Genomic DNA, 20,972 nt, shown 5'->3' with positions numbered 1-20,972 from the left:
CCCTCCCTCCTGCTGTCCTGCAGGAAGGACTCCACTGTACTGAGTTTGAATTTCAGAAAGGGTTTATACTAAATTCTTCTGTTATAAATAGTTCTCCCCACTGTTACTTGGAACAGGAGAACAGGTTCTTACAAGCGTTGTTTATTCTTCTCCTCACTTATTTATTCTAGAATAAGTAAAGGATTAGGGAGGGGACAGGAAGAGGCCTGAACACCTGTCCTCTGATTCTGAGTCTGTACTCTGTAGCCTTACTGTGGTATAAGGATGGAGCCCAACTGATATGCTAAATCTCTGAAGCTTTTCTGGGCTTTTCCACAGATGGCCAAGGGAGTTCTCATGGGTACGTGAGGCTGTTCCATCTTGGGGTGGTTTACACCCCAGGTATCACTTCTCAGTTGAGGATATGTCATATACGTGACGAGAAAGCCCGAAGCAGGACTGTCAGTTCCAGATGCTAGACTTGTGCTGTTTCTGGCATCTGCCTGTGTACCTCCATATGAAAGATCTCTACATGGGGTTAGTACACAGACAAAGTGGTTATGCCTAGCTCAGCCCTCAGCCTGTGCTTCACATTTCAGTGTCCTTCTCAGTCATCATCACGGGCAGTGAACTCATATGAATGACTTGAGAATTTTCCACCCAAACTGCCTATATCCAGGTTCCTAACTTATGCCCTGTTCTTTAAAAATGTTAGCTGGTAATTTAGGATGAGGCCTCACCTGTACTACAGGAAAATAATATTACAGTATTCAGTCTTCTGTAATGTGGAGTGGTGGTTTGGATATCTTGACCCTTGAAGTTAACACCTCAAGGTGTTTAGCAAGTATGCTGGCCATTCATTCTCCTGCCACGTTGTTCCTCGGCTAATTTGTCATTCAGTATTTGCTGGATGGCTGGTTGGTTTGAGCGAACTACCTCACTCTGCAGCATTTTCATTAGGAGGAGGTCACGTTTAAGCAGCAATTTCCACTGTTCTGTCAGATTCCATTAAGGTTTATTACACTGTCTGTACATGAAAGAATCTATTCACCTTCATTTTTTTCTTGTTCTTCCCTAATGCTTGAAAACAGGAGATGTCTCTTGGCTTCTGTTGTTTCCTAGTAGATCCCATCTGTAGCAATTTAGGCTAAAAATCATCCCTTAATTAAACTGGATGTCCTTCCTCAGATGCCAGTTGTGTTACTGAAAGAGCCTGCTGCAGGGTCAACAGATCCTATGTGTTTTCAGGGCTTGGTTCTGAAGAATGCAATCCACTGAACATGAGCCTCGAGGCGGAGCTGGCCATTGAACAGATAAAAGAGCAGCATCACAGGGACTTGTGTCGCCTCAGACTGGAGCTTGAGGATGAAGTAAGTCCTTCTCATCAGTCCTGCTCCCTAATGTCTTTGAGCTCTGACAGGCTTTGCATGTAGAACATTCTCAATTCTTTTTTTTCAAAGAGCAGCACTGTCTACACTTCCTCTTGTGTCTTGATGGCTGCCAGAACTCACCTCCTCAGGACAGTTTCATAGGCCAAGGGTGAGGCCTTTTCTTCATAGGAGAGAGTTTCTTAAAAATGTAGTATCTTCAGCCCTAGCAACCATGGAACTTGCAGGTCATTACATTATTCCCAACTCATTAAAAAACATCTCAATAAAAAATTTTAAAAGCCCTTTGATATAGCATTACCACCTCAATTAGGTACAAGTTTTGAATCTTGGTCTCCAAAAACCTTCACCATGTCACTTCAGCTTGTATATCTAGTCTTCTTTTTTTCCCCACAGTCCTCTGAGTTACCTTATCCTCCAGCCAAACCAGGTAGTCTGCTGTTCTCCATCAAACTGTCCTTCTGCTCATGCTGTGACATGTGTTGTTATTATCTCCTTCTACCTCTTAAAAGTCTACCTACCCTTCAGAATTTATATCGAATGCTACCTCTTGCATTCCTGGATTCTCCCAACCAAATGTGATTTTTCCCCCCTCCTTTAAGTCCCTGGGTTACATTGTAGCTGTTTTCCCTATACTTTTAATATGTTTTATTCTGACTTGTAGTATACTTTTTTTGTATTTGTCATAACCATATCTGGAGTGGGTTTTTCTTGATGACAGGGGCTTGTCTTACCCAACTTTGTGTCCCCACAGGGCCTGATAGGCATTAAAGAGATATTTGAATTAAATTGAGCATGTTAAGACACTAAGTGTGCAATTGGAAAGGATGCCTGTGAAGACAAATGATATCTATGTGAAGGCTTAGTCGGTTTTAATAGAGCTGTTCAGAAACTAGAAATGCGACCAAGTTAAAAAGGAATGCAAACCATGCCTGACTTAAAAATATTTAACATGATTTCGAGTTGTTACTTTAAGACAAAATGAGGAAACTGAGGAATGTCTTGTAGGAAAAAAGAACTTACTGCCCTGTCGCATTTCCATGGCGTTGAGTTGAGTAACACTCTGGTTATTTCACTTTCGGGCTTCAGGTGCACCACTATGAAAAGCAGCTAGATGAAACCAAGGTTGCCTGTGAAAAGGAGCGGGAGAACATGAAGCAAAAGTATGAGAATGAAGTGCGCACCTTGGAAAAACAAATAAGTGACCTTAAAAATGAAATCGCAGAACTTCAGGGCCAGGCAGTGGTGCTCAAGGAGGCACAACATACGGCTGCCTGCACACTTGAGGAGGAGAAGAAACAACTTCAAATGAAGTGGGATGAGGAAAAGGCTCACCTGCAGGAGGAGCTGAGGCTGGAGCATGAGATGGAGCTCAAGGCTAGGCTGGCACGGGTGGAGGAAAGCTTTAACGGAGAGAGGGAAAAATTCATTCAAAGTGGAGCCTGGACAGAGGAGAAGGTGAGAGGCTTGACTCAGGAACTAGAACAGTTTCACCAGGAGCAGCTCAAAAGCCTGGTGGAGAAGCACACTCTTGAGAAAGAGGAATTGCAAAAAGAGCTCTTGGAAAAACACCAAAGGGAGCTCCGAGAGGGAAGGTAAGAAAATGGGGGAAATGGAGCAACCTGGGGCACTATTCCTCAGGGGCACCAGAAGTCTAGTCAATTGAGGCAATTATGAAAAATCAGAAGACATAACAGCCCATGGGTTCTTTTTTAGTTTTTCAACTTATTTTGCCATTATTTAATAAACCTACTTTGGGGTTATTGAAACTTTTTTTCTTTAAGAGGAAAGTATTTTTTTGTGTCAGATGTGTACCTTTTACAGTTCCAGATGAGGACAAGATTATCGCAAATGTGGTTTCTTCCTAGTTCAGTCCTGTTGTTTTCTGAGAAAGGTCATTTATAAGCTAGATTCTAGGCAAAATTACATTTCCTCAGAGTTATTAAACACCATTTTGTGCTTACTTTCCTCGCATGAAATCTGAGATACTTTTGAGGGCTTTGGTGCTTCGTACTTTGATTAACTTAGTGCTACTTTATTAAATAAAAAGCAAAACATAATAAATTTGTTAATATGTGTGGTTTATATGACTACTATCCACCAATGGATACTTAATTAAAATGAAAGAATTTTATGTATTTCCCAAGTTAGGGTTTAGGTTAATACGCACTTGAACATTTGTGAAGTATCAGTCTAAGTTTTTGGCTACAGATCCATAAACAAATACATCTGGGATTATGCCAAAGAACTTGGTTTCTAAATTTTCCTTCTTAAATGCAGAGAGGTAAGTAAGTCTTTTAAATTGATTATGACTGCCAGTGTTGGCTCTCACAGATGAGATCCCTTCTCAGTATAAGTGAATCACATAGGAATAAATGAAGATCATTTTTTAGAAAATGTCTAAATTATTTGCTTGGCTGCTGCATCTATGCGTGGGAAAATGTTTTTTGTTTGCTTCCAGAGTTGATGGCAGTTTCAGTAATGCTGTATGTTGACCACATTTAGGGAAAAATTGGAAACTGAGTGTAATAGAAGAACCTCTCAGATAGAAGCCCAGTTTCAGGCTGACTGTCAGAAAGTCACTGAGAGTTGTGAAAATGCTCTGCGAAGTCTGGAGGGGCATTACCGCCAAGAGCTGAAGGAGCTCCTGGAACAGCAACGCGAGGAGAGGTCCCAGTGGGAGTTTGAGAAGGACGAGCTCACCCAGGAGTGTGCAGAAGCCCAGGAGCGGCTTAAGGACACTCTCCAAAGAGAGAAAGAAGCTTCTCTGGTCCTGACCCAAGAGAGAGAGATGCTGGAGAAAACATACAAAGAACATCTGAATAGCATGGTTGTTGAGAGAGAGCAGCTACTCAGAGATCTGGAAGATCTAAGAAATGTGTCTGAAAGTCAGCAAAGCCTACTGTCCAACCAGATACTTGAGCTGAAGAGCAGTCATGAAAGAGAGCTGAAGGTCCGGGAGCAGGTCCTGTGCCAGGCAGGCGCCTCGGAGCAGCTGGTCAGCCAAAGGCTTGAAAGGCTAGAAATGGAGCGTGACCAGGAGAGGCAAGAAATGATGTCCAAGCTTCTGGCCATGGAGAGTGTCCACAAAGCGACCTGTGAGAAAGCTGATCGAGAGAGGGCCGAGATGAGCACAGAAATCTCCAGGCTCCAGAATAAAATTAAAGAAATGCAGCAGGTGGCATCTCCTCCCTCCAGGCTTCAGAATGGCTGCCAGGCAATGGGAGGGGTGGAGGCGGCAGGAAGTGGAGCCCTGTCCCTGCTCCAGCAAGGAGAGCAGCTGTTGGAGGAGAATGGAGATGTCCTCTTAAGCCTGCAGAGAGCTCATGAACGAGCAGTGAAAGAAAATGTGAAAATGGCTACTGAAATTTCTAGGTTGCAACAGAGGCTGCAAAAATTAGAGCCAGAGTCAGTAATGGCTTCTTGTGTAGATGAGCCAACTACTGGATTTTTGGGAAATTCTGTGGAACAAACAGAACCATTTCTACTGCAAAACCGAATGAAGCAAGTAGAAAGTGGAACCATGCAGAGTGTCCTAAGTGACCTGCAAGGTGATGAGGTCCGGGATCTGGAAAGTACAGGGACGAGCTCTGGTCAGAAACAAGAGGTCAGAATAGAGGAGTCTGAAGCATCAATAGAGAGTTTTTCTGAGCTTGAAAATAGTGAGGAGACCAGGACTGAGACCTGGGACCTGAAGAATCAGATTGGCCAGCTTCAGGAACAACTAATGATCTTACGTGCAGATTGTGAGCGAGCTTCCGAAAAGAAGCAGGACCTACTTTTTGATGTTTCTGTGCTAAAGAAGAAATTAAAGGTGCTTGAGAGAATCCCTGAAGCTTCTCCCAAGTATAAACTGTTGTATGAAGATGCTAGTAGAGAAAATGAGTCTCTTCAGGAAGAGCTGAGAGTGATGGAGACACGCTATGATGAGGCTCTAGAAAATAACCAGGAACTCACTTCAGAAATGTTCCGATTACAGGATGAGTTAAAGAAGGTTGAAGAAGTGACTGAAACATTCCTTAGCCTGGAAAAGAGTTACAATGAAGTCAAAAGAGAAAACGAGGAACTGCATATTCTGGTTCTGAAACTTCAAGGCAAGATTGAGAAACTGCAAGAAAGAGCAGTGCTGCAGTGTGATTGCTTCTCCTTATGGGAAGCCCATTTAGATAACCTGGACATCGAACCTGATGAGCAGGTGCTTGAGCTAAATAGGACACTGGGAGAGCACGCACCGAAGGTTATGAAAGTACATCGTATTATAGAAGAACGTTATCAAGAAAACCAGTACGTTGAGCAGGAGAATACACAGCTCCTAGAAAAAGTAAAAGCACACAAAATTGCCTGGCTCCATGGAACACTCCGGACACATCGAGAAAAGCCTGTAGTAGAGGACCAAGTTATCCTCGAGGAAAATGCTGCTCTCTTAGGCCTTCAAGACGAATATTTTCAGCGCCAGGCCACAATTGCAGAGTTAGAACTGGAGAAAAAAAAGCTGCAGGAGCTGACTAGAAAGTTGAGGGAAAGAGTCACTACTTTAGTTAAGCAAAAAGACATGCCTTCTCAAGGAGAAAAGGAGGAAGAGCTGAAGGCAATGATGCATGACCTGCAAATCACGTGCAGTGAGATGCAGCAAAAAGTTGAGCTTCTGAGGTAATGTATGTACCTTCTAAACCTCACGGAATCCCACAGAGCACCTCACCAAATCTAACTTCCACTGCTTGCTGTGCCTAGAGACACTAACCTGGTAGTCTTCGAGAAGAGAGCAGTACTTTAGACTTCCTCCTGCTTCTGTGTCATATTAACAAATAGAATAACCCTGCCTAGGAGGCATTCCCTTCCTCTCTAGGAAATAAATGTCATTCATTTGGGGTGTGAAAGTTCATAATGGAGAGTGTTTGTTGTTTAACCGTGTGCACCGTCAATGTGTGTCAAGTCTTTAACTCTTTTCTGGCACTTCATTTGGATGGATAGGTGGTTTTTTGTTTTTTGGGGTTTTTTTGGCTAAATGTTGGTTATTTTCCTCATTTCGATAAAACCAGTTACATAAGAATGAATGCCTTTTGTGTATTATTAACTCATTTGATAGATAAGAACTCTCTTATACTAATATAGGAAAAATGTTGTGTTTTGTGGCGTTTAGTTTTTTACTTACATCACTTGAAGTACATGCTGACATTCTGTAAATAATGGAAATTTATCTTAGGACATGTAATTTTATTGAAGAGCTATCAGATTCTAACAAATGTGCTTAAAGAACAAAGACAAAAATGAAACTAATTTGAACCACTGCTCACTTGATTTATAATATATGATTGCAATAGTATTTTAACAAATTTCAGTTAAAAAAAAACTTGTAAAATATTACATCATGTCTGAAATATCTTAATGGTGTGAAAAAAAAAAACCCAAAAAATTCTGGGTGAAGTTTTTCCTCTTATTCAGACCCTTTTTAGTTCTAAAAATCATAATGAGGTGGAAAAAAAATCACAAAGTAGACATTAGTGTACACGTCACTGTGGCCCCTTCATTTATGTAGTGAATTTTCTTTCTTTAGGTACCCTGGGGCTTAAAACTAAAGCTAATGCAGCTTAGTAAAATGGCTTTTGTCTTTTAGGAGTAGACAGGACTTGAGACTGAAATAAATGAAGTTATTTGCTCAAAGCCGTATGCTTGCCTCGGGGAAAGGCAGCCAGGCTGGGCATTGAGTCTCCATTTCTGTCTCCATACTCCAGTGTTTAAGCCACACCTACCTAATGTCTTTTAGTGAATTTCTCACTTCCCAAAAGAAATGAGTCAATATGTCATAGCTTGATTTCCAAGTACCAAGAGACTACTAATTTAGATTTTTCATTTTAACTGGCATGGAATGCTTGTTTAATTGGAAGTTACTAGAAAGTATTTTCCAAAGATGCCAGATGACTGCCGTGTCTAACTTTTTTTTTTTAATCTCTGTACTTCAGATATGAATCTGAGAAGCTTCAAGAGGAAAATTCTATTTTGAGAAATGAAATTACTACTTTAAATGAAGAAGATAGCATTTCAAACCTGAAATTAGGGAAATTAAGTGGATCTCAGGAAGAAATGTGGTAAGACGTATACTTTAAATGTTCTTAAGGCATTTTTGCAAGGACTATAAAACTATTTTACTTCAACTTTTAAAGCCTAACTCTTAAGTTACATTTTCATTCTCTGTTTAGGCAAAAAATAGAAACTGTAAAACAGGAAAAAGCTGCAGTTCAGAAGATGGTTGAAAATTTAAAGAAACAGGTAAGAAGAGAATATTTCCCAACTTTTCCTGATTCTAAAATTTTCTCTTTTTTTATTTGAAATGTATAAATTTATAGCACATACTACTGGAGATGTAGCTAATAATGGTAAGTTTGTAAATCTTACCATCTGAGTTTCAAATAGAAACTCACCTCAAGCTAATTCTAAACTATATTTCTGGTTTTTGTGAATATAATAATGCATATATTATTTTTAGACTCTGAATGCTTAAAACAAGCTTTATAATTGGTGGGAGTAGAGAAATGTTACCTCTAAAACCAAATACTAGCTCTGTCCTTCCTGTGGTTTTGATTAATGTTTGCTCCTTCCTCGTTCCTCACCATGATTGAAAGCACAAAGTTAAGAACATAATTTTATAGATGTAGAACACTGGTTAATTGGTATATATTTTCACAGGTTTATGACTTATTTAGATAGCTTGTGCCATTCAATGCCCAATTTGCATAATCTCACAATATGCAGTTGTGCGGGGGAAGGCCATTAGAGAATCTGTCTGAAACAGTCAAAAGACAAGGGCATCCTGGGAAAAGAGTATTTTCAGCACTTGAAATAGACAAGATGTTAACATCCAAAACATATTTTGTACTCTTACAAATGGCAAAACTCTGTTGAAAAATGGGTAATTGATATGAATGGTCAAGTCACAGAAAAATAGAAGAGAATACATAAAAAGATGGTTAGTTAGCCTCACTAGTAATTAGGGAAGGGCAAGTTAAATGAGTTTCTTTTTTTCACCTATCAGATTGGCAAAAATTAGATTTATCCATCTAGTACTAGAGAGTGAGGAAATGGATGTACTCAGACATTGCTGATAGGACTGTAAGTTGGTAGCACTGTGAGGAAGCCATTATGGATGTATCGATCAAAACAGTAATGTGTATGCATACCTTCTAACCCAGCTGCCCCAATTCTATAAAAAGGATCCTGAATAGAAAATGCTACTATGTGTAAATGAATTTTCCAAAAGATTGTTTTGTTTCTTTACAATTAAAGGAATGATAACAAACCTATATGTCTATCAGTGTGGGAATGGGTAAATACAGTATGGAATGTCTTGATACACAAACACCCTACAGCCACTTAAAAATACAGCATGTGGTGGTTTCTGAATGCACTGACTTGGAAAGATAAGAGTCTGTAAGATATTGTAAGTGGAAAGAAGAGACTATCCAAACATCAGAAATGATGCAAATTTTTGTTAAAAAAAACTTATGTGTCTATGGGTGTTGTATACGCTTGGAAAACAATCCAGAGGGATACATATCCGGCTGTGCACAGTGGCGACCCCTGTGGACTGGGATTAGACAGAGTGTCTAGCACTTCTTCATATACTTCTGAATCAACTGACTTTGTAATAATGAGTATGTATTATTTCTGTTATTAAATGTGTGTGCGTGTGTGATATAACTTTATCTGCATAGAGAGGGAAAAAACAATTAGTCTCTGAAAATGTTTTTTAGCAGAAACATGGTAACAGTATTTAAAACGTATTTCAATTTTAATTAGATTTCAGAATTAAAAACCAAAAACCAACAGTTGGATTTGGAAAATACAGAGCTTAGCCAACAGAATTCTCAAAATCAGAAAGAACTGCAAGAACTTAATCAACGTCTGGCAGAAATGCTGTGCCAGAAAGATGAAGAGCCAGGTCAGAGTACCTGTGAGGAGTGGGAACAAGAGAAGTCTAATCTGAAAGATGAACTGGAACACTGCAAAGTGCAGGTATGTTCTGCAGCTCCTCTACAGCCTTTTTGGAAGCAATCCTAAGAAAGAAAAGAAATGCTTGCATTAAATTCTTACACATAAAGTCTTAATAATTAAAACAGAGTGGTGCTGGCACATGAATAGACAGATAAGTGGAATAGAGAGTCTAGAATTAGACCCAAATCCAAATGGGAACTCAGTATGTAACAAAGGTAGATACTCAAGTCACTGGGGTAAAGATGGACTTTTTAATAAGTGGTGCCTGGACAACTGGGTAGACATTTAGAAGTAGATAAAATTAGATCCATATCTTGTATCACACATAAGGGTAAACTCTAATTGGATTAGGAGTCTAAACATAAAAGATAAAACTATACAAGTACTTAGAAGAAAATGGGGATATTCATCTTTAGCCTTGGTGTAGAGAAAGGCTGTGTAACTATGACTCATAAACTAGAGGCAAAAAAAAAAAACTGATTAAATTTAAAATTTTTTACATGGCAAAAAAATACCATAAACAAAGTCAAAAGACACCTCACAAACTGGGAGAAAATATTTGCATCATATTCAACAAAAAGTGGGGCCAATATCCCTACTATGTAAAGAACTCTTAAAAATCAAAGGACTTAGGACCCAAATCTGATAGCAAAATGGGAAGAACACATGAACAATTCACACACAAAAAAGAGATAAAAAATGGCCCTCAAAACTATGAAAAAATGTTTAAATTACTCAGAATTAGAGAAATGCAAATAAAACAACACTGCTACATCATTTCTCACCTATGAGATTGGCAACAATTAAAAAATATGACAACGTATTCTGTTGGCAAGGCTTTGGGAAAACAGGCACTTTCATACATTGCTGGTGGGGATAGAAACTGATACTGTCCTTCTGGAAGGAAATTTGGCAATACCTAACAAAATTACATGTATACTTACCTTTTGTCTCAGCAGTCTGACTTCTAGGAATCTACCATAAAGATGCTCCTCCAAAAATATGAAAATTCATATGCACAGTGTTGATTATTCATTGCAGCATTGTGTGTAACTGCAAACTATTGGAAACAGCCTAGATGCTCACACATAGGAGAGTGGTTGGATAAACGTGGTGGGTGTAGCCACACCATGGAGTGGTATTACGCAGCTTTAAAAAAAGAGAAAGAAAGAATGGATGAAAGAGAAAGATCTCTATTGATATGAAATGATTTCCAGGACATACTCTTAAGTGAAAAAAGAAAAGCACAAAAGAGTATCTAAGAGTGGGTAGAGTATGCATACTACATCCAGGTTAAGAAGGGGACATTAGACAGTACACATGTGCTTGTGCAAAAGAAATACATGGATGGTGAACCAGGTAACTAAAGAGATGGTTACCTATAGGGGGAGAATAGGAAGGGGATGAAAGAGAGGAATGGGAATGTGATAGAAGGGATGGGGAGGGAGGGGCACTTCCGAGTATCGTTTCATGTAACTCTGACACTTGGCACCATAGTAATGTTTCATATACTTTTCACCTGCCCCCTCAATAAACACACAATTTAAACCAGTCCAAAAAATAAAAGATGAGGGGGTATGGAAATGGAACACAAACACTAACAAATGAACCTAACTCTATTATAAATGGATAACATAACCACAATGGGGAAGAAAATAAGTAATTTGGAAATTAGTATCTTGACTGTATACTGTAGGGTTAAGACAAAAAGAAGTGCACATAAATACTCTATAATCTAGTTAGTAAATCTGTTTCTCTTGGGCGTGTATGTTAGTAATTCTTGAGCTACTCTGTATATACTCGAATTGAACAAATAAGTAAATATATTGCAGGTAATAAGAACTGAGTTTCTCACTGCTGGAGAAGGAATTTGGAAGTGGGAAAACTGGGAAGGATAAAATGAACCCTCTGATGTTGGATTGGAATTTGAGTATCAACTTGAGTATCAATTAGTATCAGCTTGGGTTTCTTAATACATAGACAGATACATACAATAGAGGTGTAGATGTGTGTATATGGCTGGAGTGCCCAGATTTTGGTTTCTAAACACTATTATCCTATAAGAAGAACCAGGGCTCCTTGGAAAAATGATTGATTCCAAGGTTGGGGCAGGGACAGTTCAAGATGAGCCTGGAACATCTCATGCCAGAAAGAAAAAGGTGCTCAAAGAGACGGGGGATGTCGAAAGGACACAGTGCACAACCCCAAGAAACTCCTAATGGTCAAAGCTTCAATAAGTTGATCAGCAAAGTTAAGTATACCATAACATAAATGTAATTATAAAATAAATTTAGAATAAAATAAATACCTATAGGTCTGTAGTGTTATAAAAAATTGAATAAGTAAAGGGGTGGGGGAAGAAGTACCAGCTCTTCCTTACAGAACTCCAATTAATAAATGTAGAAAGAAAGAAGGAAACAAAGTCTTCATTAGGCAAACACCAGAGTAATGATTGTTGTAAACAAAATCCACTGACAGACACTAAAATGTATAAGCAAAAGCTTAAGGAAAAACAATGTGCGTGGTCTCAAGTATCTCCCCCAAGAGAAAGATAGTAACTTTATGGTGGGAAAATCCGCAAAAATGAACTTAGAAATCATGTTCATGCCATTTTAGTGGAAAGTCTTTTAAAAGGTAGTTTTGGTTAGTTCTAATGAGTATAAGGACAAATGGTCATAAAACAGTATGTCACTGAATTTGCACTCGTGTTTCCTTAATGGTGCCTTTTGTGAACCTATTGAGTTTCCTCGGGCTAAATGAGTATGTGTATTATTTGACTTTTTCATTTTTTTTCTTAGTCCTCCACTTTAGTGTCTTCTCTGGAGGCAGAACTTTCTGAAGTTAAAATACAGACTCATATCGTGGAACAGGAAAACCTCCTTCTCAAAGATGAACTGGAGAAAATAAAACAAGTAAGACCGTGTGCTGCTCAGGCGGGGCGCGGGGGCTAGCAGAACATGTGCCTGCTGGTCCGTCTTTCCTAGCCGCCAAATACCCTTTTTACTGAGTCCTGTTAACTAGCTTACTGCTTAGTAAAGTTGAGGGCTTGCAGTTCAAACCTATTTATCAGGGCTCCGATTGCTGATTCTTTAAATGTTGTTCTAGTTATATAACTTATATATGTTGGAGACTGAAATTCTGTTATTATAAATGAATCACAACCACTTCAGGTTAAGAAATGTATTGTTCTACTTGCTCCTGGCCAGGTGTCAAAGTAATACTAGTTTATCTAAAAACATGTTCTTGCTCATAACTTTAATAGCTATTCACCCAGGTATGTGAGACACAGGTGAAGCTGGTGCCTTTTTCTCATAGTGAATTTGAGGCCTCTACCTTGGGCAGAAGAGTAGATTCTAAAGGATTATCAGGGATGCAGTCTCGCCTATGAATTTGGCTTTAAGGAGCATATTTCAAATTTCAAACAAAGATCTACTTTTAAATATAGAAGAGGGTTCACCTTAAAGTTATATTCTGAACATTGTCTAATTTTACTCTTTATTCTGAATTTTTCAATGAGTACAGGACTCTCTGAGTTTGAGCAATCCTGATTTACAACAGGAGAATTTAGTTGTTCCATTTTATTTATGTGCTTCACCAAAGGATTACTTTAATATTATGATACCCTTAGACTGTAAAATTCTCTCATATCTATTCAGCCTATGAGCATAAATGTATCCTTCCCTGAATGCTCAAATACAGAGTGTGCGATGTTTGATCTTTAATTGACTCCTGTAAGTCCGGATTTCCTAATAGGATTATAAGACTCAGGAAATTTGTGTCTCTCATAATGCCTAATAGAGAACTGTTACCTGATAGGTGCTTTTAAGAACCTCTTCAAGTCAGATGCTGCTGTGCAAAGTATATCTTTTCTGCCATAGCAGAAGCTGTCTGTCCACATAAAGATTCCAGAAGTAAAAAGGCCCTTCTATGGTGTATAAGTATTCCAAAGCTGTTATTACCAAATTCATCCTAATTAACTGGGGCGTACTTTTCTCCTTTACCTTTTTCTGTCTGTTGTTTAGTCTTTCAGATGATAATGATGGGTTCCAAATTCATAGCATGGGAAGTGTGTGCTTTGTGATCCTGCCAAGCTATGGGTCAGAAGACAAGGAGCAGAGTTGGGAGTAAAATAGCATAATGAGAACATCATTTGGCATATTTTTATTGCATATTTTTAGAAGCACTGATGTAAATAGTGAGATGGGAAAACAGTGAGCCCTGTTTGCCTCTGGTAGGAAGGTGTTCGTGGCACCTGGACTCTTCTGGATCACAGGAGGAGGATGGTGTCAGCCCACGGTTGCTGCCAGGCAGCTTGGACCTAGCAAACATGTGCTGCTCTGTATGACATAAGGATTCCTTGTTCACAAAACATTTTCCCTTGTACTATCTGTTGCACTGAAGGGAAACACAAATAGCATCAGCAGAAGTCACACGCCAGTCAGTAGACACCCAAAATGGCACCAGGCTTTGTGAGCATCTGGGGATGGGGAGGCGAGGTAGTGAGAAAAGCAGAAGTGTCCTTTATTAAACCAATGCCCAGGTACTTTACATTTTCCTACGTCCCGACTTGGTTAGATTTTTAAGGTATGCTGGATTTGTTGCCAGCTGAAGACAGGATTCAACCCTTCAAGTCTGTTTTGTCATGCTATTCCTAAAGCTAAATGTAAAAGAACTTAAGGTAGAAAGTAGAAAGATGGCCATAAAATCATAATAGTAATAATTAAAGATTTGAAAGCCACATGAAGAAGAGGGAAATTAAAAACATATGAACTATGGGAAAGGGTTAAGATAAGATAACACTCAGCCTCTTTAAAGCAGTGACTGTGGGGAGACGGGGAGTCCTTCCTTACCCCGGGATATTTAGCAATATCTGGGGACATTTTTGGTTTTTACAGCCGGTGTATGGGGAGGGGCAGGCGCTCCTGGAATGTAATAGGTAACGCCAGAGATGCTGTTAACCACCCTACAGCGCACAGGACAACCCCCCTCAACAAAGAATTACCTGGCCCAGAATGTCAGTAGTGCCAAGGCTGATGCTGAAAAGGAACAAGCCTTTGGTTTGTCTTGATTCCATAAACTAGAGAGGAGGAAGCTAGTGTGTCCACACCAGCAACATTTTACTAAACAAGTCAGTTTAGGCATCTTCCAAAGGGAAGGGTACATGGAACAAGCTAAAAATACTGACTGATTTATCTTTAAACTTGCCCTTGTGTTGATACATTGAATTTGGTTGATGCCAATCCTATAGTCTTGGCTGAGATTTTGAAAAAGATTTTTCCTAGGTAAAAAAACATTGAGGAAAATGTTTTGTGCCATATGTACATAAGTTAAACTCATGACAGAATGGCAGTATGTCATTTATTTTACCCTGAAGGTAAAACAGAAAGCTAGGACCATAGATAACAATGTCTCGTTGATTTTATCTGAGCAGACATTTCAGTCAGTTGTAGAATCAAGAGAAACCAGCAGGGAACATTTTGTTAAAGTTAATTATAGTCCCCTAGAGTTTATACGTCCTCTGAAATATCTACAGATAGGGAGATAGCAGCAGCCGTGAAAATGCCCTGTTTATAAATAAATCTTTATAAACACAGCCATGAGATGTGACGGGAGGGCTCGTTTGTTTATCTCTTACAGCTGCACAGATGTCCGGATCTCTCTGACTTCCAGCAGAAGATTTCTAGTGTTCTAAGCTACAATGAAAAACTGCTTGAAGAAAAGGAAGCTCTAAGTGAAGAATTAAATAGCTGTGTTGATAAGGTAGTAAAAATAAGACTTTTTACCGTCATTGTACAATGTGTACCATGATGAGCATTTCCATAATGCACAGTGGCACATGGGCCTGCCATGTTAGCCTAAAAGTCTTCTGGTGCAGCACTGCGGCTGGCATTTTGTGACCTGAGACCATGAGGATTTTAATAAGAGTCTGGATTTGTTGTTTAATATTTATATTATTAAATATAGTAATATAAAGTTTGTCTCACTTTAGTAAGTAACCATGCTACTTAATATACAATGTTATTTAAATATATCACTATTATACCTATATAATGTAAATATTATTGTATTTAATAATCTGAAACCCATTACATTACATAGGCTTTTTTTTTTTTTCTATTATGTGTTCCCTAGCAATTCTAAAAACACTGCTTTTGTTCCACCTGCCTTCATAGGCAGTCCATATTTCCTATTATGGCACACTCTTGAGGTTTCTAACTGCCTTCCAGCCCACCATCTCACCCACAAAACACGAGGCAATGAGAAAGAAAAATGGAAATTCCCAAAGAGAAGAGACTCCTCAAAATTAAAGGTAGAAAAGGGAGTTAAACAACAAGCTTATACTGTGTAGCACAGGGAACTATATTCAATATCTTGTAGTAACTTATGGTGAAAGAGAATATGAAAACGAATATATGTATGTTCCTATTACGACTGAAGCATTATGCTGTACACCAGAAATTGATACAACATTGTAAACTGACTATACTTCAATTTAAAAAATATATATACATATATATATATATATATATATATTTAAAAGCAAATTGAAAAGGGAGTTAAGACATCTCTCTTATCTTGCCCTGATCCCCCATGTAAAGAGATGGTACTTGATTTTTTCAGTATAAATGTAGGCATATGAATTGAGACTAGACATGTTTGCAAAAATGCCCTATTAACTCTATTCTTTTCCTGAAACAGTTGGCAAAATCAAGTGTTTTAGAGCACAGAATTGCTACTATGGAGCAGGAACAGAAGTCTTGGGAACACCAAAATGAAAGCTTAAAGTCACAGCTAGTGGCTTCACAGGAAAAAGTATGTCAATAATTCTTGTTTCATCCTCACAGTTAATATTTTCCTAAGTCTTCTAACAGAACCCCAGTGGAAAGAACGTTCCAGGTGAAAGTGTCTGAAGAGGGCTCAGAATGACTCAGTGTAACTCATATTTGACACATGCTTACAGTATAGTGAGATGGCTGAACAACAGTTCCTTCAAAGTTCATTATTATGAAATAATTTTGAGGTTATCTCATCATTATGAGATTACTTACTTACGAAAGCTTAAGAATAGTGTGTAAAAAAAAAAAGAATAGTGTGTAAAAATGAATGCTTGTTTCTAATTTAGAAATAGGATTTATAAAGCAGGTTCACGTCCTTTTATAGTTAAGGAACTCTATCAGCATTCTTTTTACCAACTTATTTTTTTTAACTGAAATATATATGAGATGTTTAGCATGGAGTAGGGTTCTACAAAGATAAGTTTTTATTTTCAACTAAGAGGTCCTTTCTTTATATACCAACACCACAAAAAATTCAGTAAAACCATCTTTTGTGATGCTGGTTGGTACTCACTGGTTTTGAAAGATATTAGTTGGTAATATACCAGATGACTAAATCAGCAATACCTTGTTCTAGACATAGTTCATTGCTGTCCTAAACATAATTAAACATCCTGTAAAGATACATAATATCCTGGGTTTCTACTGAGCTGTGGAAAAGAGCTGGATATAGTAAGTAGAAGAAGAAGGGGCCTTGGAGTTCTCTTGTCTTAGCTCATTTGTATGTGGACGTGCTATAGATGAGACCATGAGGATTTGTGTCACAGTGTAAGATTGTTCTCATGATGCAGGTTCAGAATTTAGAAGACACCCTGCAGAATGTAAACCTGCAAATGTCCCAGATTAAATCTGACCTGCGAGTGACTCAGCAGGAAAAGGAGGCTTTAAAACAAGAAGTGATGTCTTTACGCAAGCAACTCCAGAATGCTGGTGACAAGGTAAGTTCTTCTCTGTTGAGGTATGACTTTATACAGCAAAGTGCACAAATTTTAAGTCTATAACTTGATTAATTTTATACACATATATGTATTCACAAATGTATGATATTTTACCTATATATAGATGTATGTATATTTGTGTTTGTGTAACTAGCTCAAAATATAGAGCATTTCCAGCACCCAGCAGGCTCTCTTGTATCCCTTCCAGTTGATAATCCCAAGGGAACCACTTCTCTACCTTCTGCAACCATAGGTTAGGGATGCTGGTTTCTGAACTTCACATAAATGGATCTATAATGACAAGGTTATTTTTTGTACTGTTCAAGTCAGAAGACCATGACTGAGTTATTTTGTAGTAATAAAACTAAAACATTTTGATGCTGTAGAAAGTGTGTCTCATTTTAATACATCACAATGCTGCTTCATCTGTGTGCAAATTAAGAACAATGTATGGATGTTAGCCTTGGTAGATGTTAAGATTTTGTCCTACATAAAAGGAGGCACTAAATTCAGCTACTTTATTTCTTGGTAATCCTTTTCTTTAACTGTGATTAAAAAACAAAAACATAATAGTTGTTTCCAGATTACTTCTGGGCTGACATTTGTCTCAAAATGATATCGTACATTTTTTTTCTTTTTCATATTTTGGCTTAAAAGTCAAAGCCTTATCTAGTTGTGTTACCTTTAAGAAAAATTTTTAAAGCACTTTTCAGGATCCAAAAAATCACTGTGGTAACTTAAAGCATATTCCTGAGTTCAGACCTTAATTACATGGATGATATGTGCTTTGGATTCTAAAAAAGGATTATGATTGCATGTGTGAAAATGAAAGTAGAGTTCAGCATGTTAAAGCTTCCAAGTTAGCAGTAAACTTCAGAGTTCTCTTTGTACCCTCTGTTAACCAAAAGAGTAGTTATTTGGGTTCAAAGAATAACTTCATAAAAATGAGGTAATTTTTAAGGCCACCAATCTCTGTGCACTTGGGTCCTGTATGGAACTAGGAATTGCCCTGCAGTCATCTGCTGTTAGATTTGATGTTTCTATTTTATCAAAGACTGTTTTAAGCAGAGATTTTCCAAACCTTTTTTAAAAAGTCAAAACCCAAGAATATTGTTTTATTTATATCTAAATATACATGTGCTCATTCTCATTAGAAGACATTCAAAACAGAAATCAGCTTGATTTTAAGGCTTAACTCTGCAATTCTCTCCTAAGATTTGGGCTCCGGAAATAGCCACCTATCCATCAGGATTCCATAACCAACAGCAAATGCTGTCTTGGGACAAGTTAGATCACCTGATGAATGAGGAACAACAGCTGCTTTGGCAAGAGAATGAGAGACTCCAAACAGTGGTCCAGAACACCAAAGCAGAACTCATACACTCCAGGGAGAAGGTAAGTTGAAAAGTTGCACATGGTGGTGTGTGTTTGAAAATGAATGTTTGAGATGATTGCAGTGATTCTGGGGTATGGATTTGAGTATTCTGCTGCAGGAGACTTATTTTCAGAATGTATAATTTATCATTTACTTGCAATATAATTTTATCATATGTCTATATCATGTTTTTCATTTCATATAAGCAGTGGTAAATTTAAATCTGTGCTTTTATGAATGGAAATTATGTTAACCATATATTCCTCATTCAATTAGGCTAGCTGCCAAGACTGGTAGTACAAAAATGGCAAAACTAGACTCAAATCTTATGGGTCTAAGTCCTTGCAAGAGAAAAGGTACCCCTTTTTAAAGACTCAGCATTTCAAGGTTAGAATGGTCCTTGAAGATAATCTTTTCCAATAACTACACTGATATTTAAAGTCTTTACCTCTGCTAAGTAGTCGACCAACTATGTTTAACCTACGCTTAAATACCTCTTTGAACGAGGAACTCTCTTTTTTAAGAGTCACAGATACTCACTTAGAACGCCTACACTGTGCCAGAAACTCTGCTGTCAGTAAAGTTACAGTGTTGAACAAGACTAAACATGGTCGCTGTCCTCATGGAACTTAGTTGATGTAAACGCATTGTTTCAGGTGTGAAGACTCCAATGTCACTGGAACTGTCACCCCCTTCACTCCTAAAAGTTATGCTTATAGCAGAGCAAAGGTGCCTAGGACTATGTCTGTTCTCTTGGTAGCCACATCGCGATTCCCAGTGGTTTGGCTGAGCCAGAAGTCCCCAATTCCCTGTCTGATCCATTCAGTGTTGGGATTTTAGACCCAAGTGGATGAAAGATAGATTTGTCTACAGAGGATCCTTTCAAATCCAAAAAAGTAGGCTTCAGGAATTGGCAGATCTATATACTTCAATTAAAAAATAATAATAAATAATTTTAAAAGTTAAAAAAAAAAGAAAGAATTGGCAGACTTGACTGGAAAAAGTTTTTTTTATAACACAACAAAACACAAGTACTGAATAAAAACTTTCCTTATGTTTGCTTTTTGTTTTTCCTGGCTGGGTGATTATATATTAGCACTTCTTTCTCTTACACTTGTTCTTTTTAGGTCCATCAACTGGAGTCCAACCTTCTTCCTCCTAAGCACCAAAAACATCTGAACTCATCAGGTACTGTGAAGCCCACAGAGCAGGAAAAGTTGAGCTTAAAGAGAGAGTGTGAACAGTTTCAGAAGGAACGATCTCCTACTACTAGGAAGGTGAGTTTTTGCGAGTTTATACCAGTGTCTTTGTTCTGACCATGATGCAACCCTAAGTGTATGTTGCTTCCCCTGCATGCTTCCAAGGAAATGATTACAATGGCATGCTCTGGTTCTTCCTTATATCTATGCTTTTGTAATCTTGTCAAAACAGTATCATAGTTCTTTTTGACTGGGTGATCACTGAAAAGGATTAATTTAAGTTTTCATAAAGAGGATGGTAATCATCTTCATTAATATCATAAGCCTTTACAAGTTAGTAAAATATATATATACCCTCAATATTAGGAATATCTTAATATGGTTTATATTAGTTATCTATTGCTCTGTAACAAACTAAAACAGCAAAAATTTATTGTCTCAGTTTCTGTGGGTCAAGAATTTGGAAGCAGCTTAACTGAGTGGTTCTGGCACAGGGTTTCTCAGGTCTGAGGTTGCAGTCCAGATATTACTCTGGGAGTTCTTGTTTGTTACTTTTCTTTCTTTCTTTTTCTAAACTAAAACTCAAAGTTTTCACCACAGGCATACCTTGGAGATATCGCAGGTTCAGTTCCAGACCACCACAATAAAGTGAGTCACATGACAGTTATATTTCCACTATGCTGTAGTCTATTAAGTGTGTAATAGCATTATGTCTAAAAAAAACAACATAAATAGTTTAAAAAAATGTTTATTGCTGAAAAAATACTAATAACCATCATCTTCAGCAAGCTGTAGTAGTGACATCAAAGATCACAGAACACCATAACAAATATAATAATTAAAAAGTTTGATATATTGCAAGAATTATGAAGTGTGGCACAGAGACACAAAGTGAGCAGATGCTGTTGGAAAAGCGGCACCAGTAGACATGTTCCACACAGGGTTGCCACAAACTTTCAGTTTGTAAAAAAACTCCCTATCTGTGAGGCTCAGTAAAAGCCAAGTGCAATAAAACAAGGTCTGCCTATGTTTCCTTCCTCTTCTGAAAATTATTGTTTGTTTAAAAATCTGGGAAGAATGATGAACAGTCATTTACTTTCATTATAAAAATTTCATAAATTTTTTTTAAGTTTGTGAGAGTTATGACCATTGTCAGTAAAGCCACCTGCCTTAAGGAACCTGTTCTATGTGAGGAGTGGTGATTAAAAAGTAAATCAACTATACTTCAATTTTTTTTTAAATATAAAAAACTAGACTACTTAAATGTA

General features: G+C 37.9%; 1 protein-coding gene across 14 annotated transcripts in view; it reads left to right on the top strand.

The window, feature by feature from the left end:
* Window positions 1-20,972, top strand: part of NIN (ninein) — a 93,373-nt gene that overhangs the window by 58,492 nt on the left and 13,909 nt on the right. For 6 of the 14 annotated variants that reach the window (XM_032481994.1, XM_032481991.1, XM_032481996.1 and 3 more), the window contains 12 exons: window positions 1,228-1,349; window positions 2,457-2,962; window positions 3,873-6,017; window positions 7,328-7,453; window positions 7,565-7,634; window positions 9,162-9,377; window positions 12,155-12,268; window positions 14,994-15,116; window positions 16,056-16,169; window positions 16,984-17,130; window positions 18,346-18,525; window positions 19,633-19,782. In XM_032481994.1, the coding sequence (XP_032337885.1) occupies window positions 1,228-1,349; window positions 2,457-2,962; window positions 3,873-6,017; window positions 7,328-7,453; window positions 7,565-7,634; window positions 9,162-9,377; window positions 12,155-12,268; window positions 14,994-15,116; window positions 16,056-16,169; window positions 16,984-17,130; window positions 18,346-18,525; window positions 19,633-19,782 (4,013 nt within the window). Of the gene's footprint in view, window positions 1-1,227; window positions 1,350-2,456; window positions 2,963-3,872; window positions 6,018-7,327; window positions 7,454-7,564; window positions 7,635-9,161; window positions 9,378-12,154; window positions 12,269-14,993; window positions 15,117-16,055; window positions 16,170-16,983; window positions 17,131-18,345; window positions 18,526-19,632; window positions 19,783-20,304; window positions 20,353-20,972 lie in introns of all 14 variants that reach the window. The other 8 variants (XM_032481992.1, XM_032481993.1, XM_032482002.1 and 5 more) reach the window with 3 other exon arrangements.

The sequence above is a fragment of the Camelus ferus genome, chromosome 6, assembly GCF_009834535.1.
Source record: "Camelus ferus isolate YT-003-E chromosome 6, BCGSAC_Cfer_1.0, whole genome shotgun sequence".
NCBI lineage: Eukaryota > Metazoa > Chordata > Mammalia > Artiodactyla > Camelidae > Camelus > Camelus ferus.
This window is presented reverse-complemented; position numbering and strand designations above follow the sequence as displayed.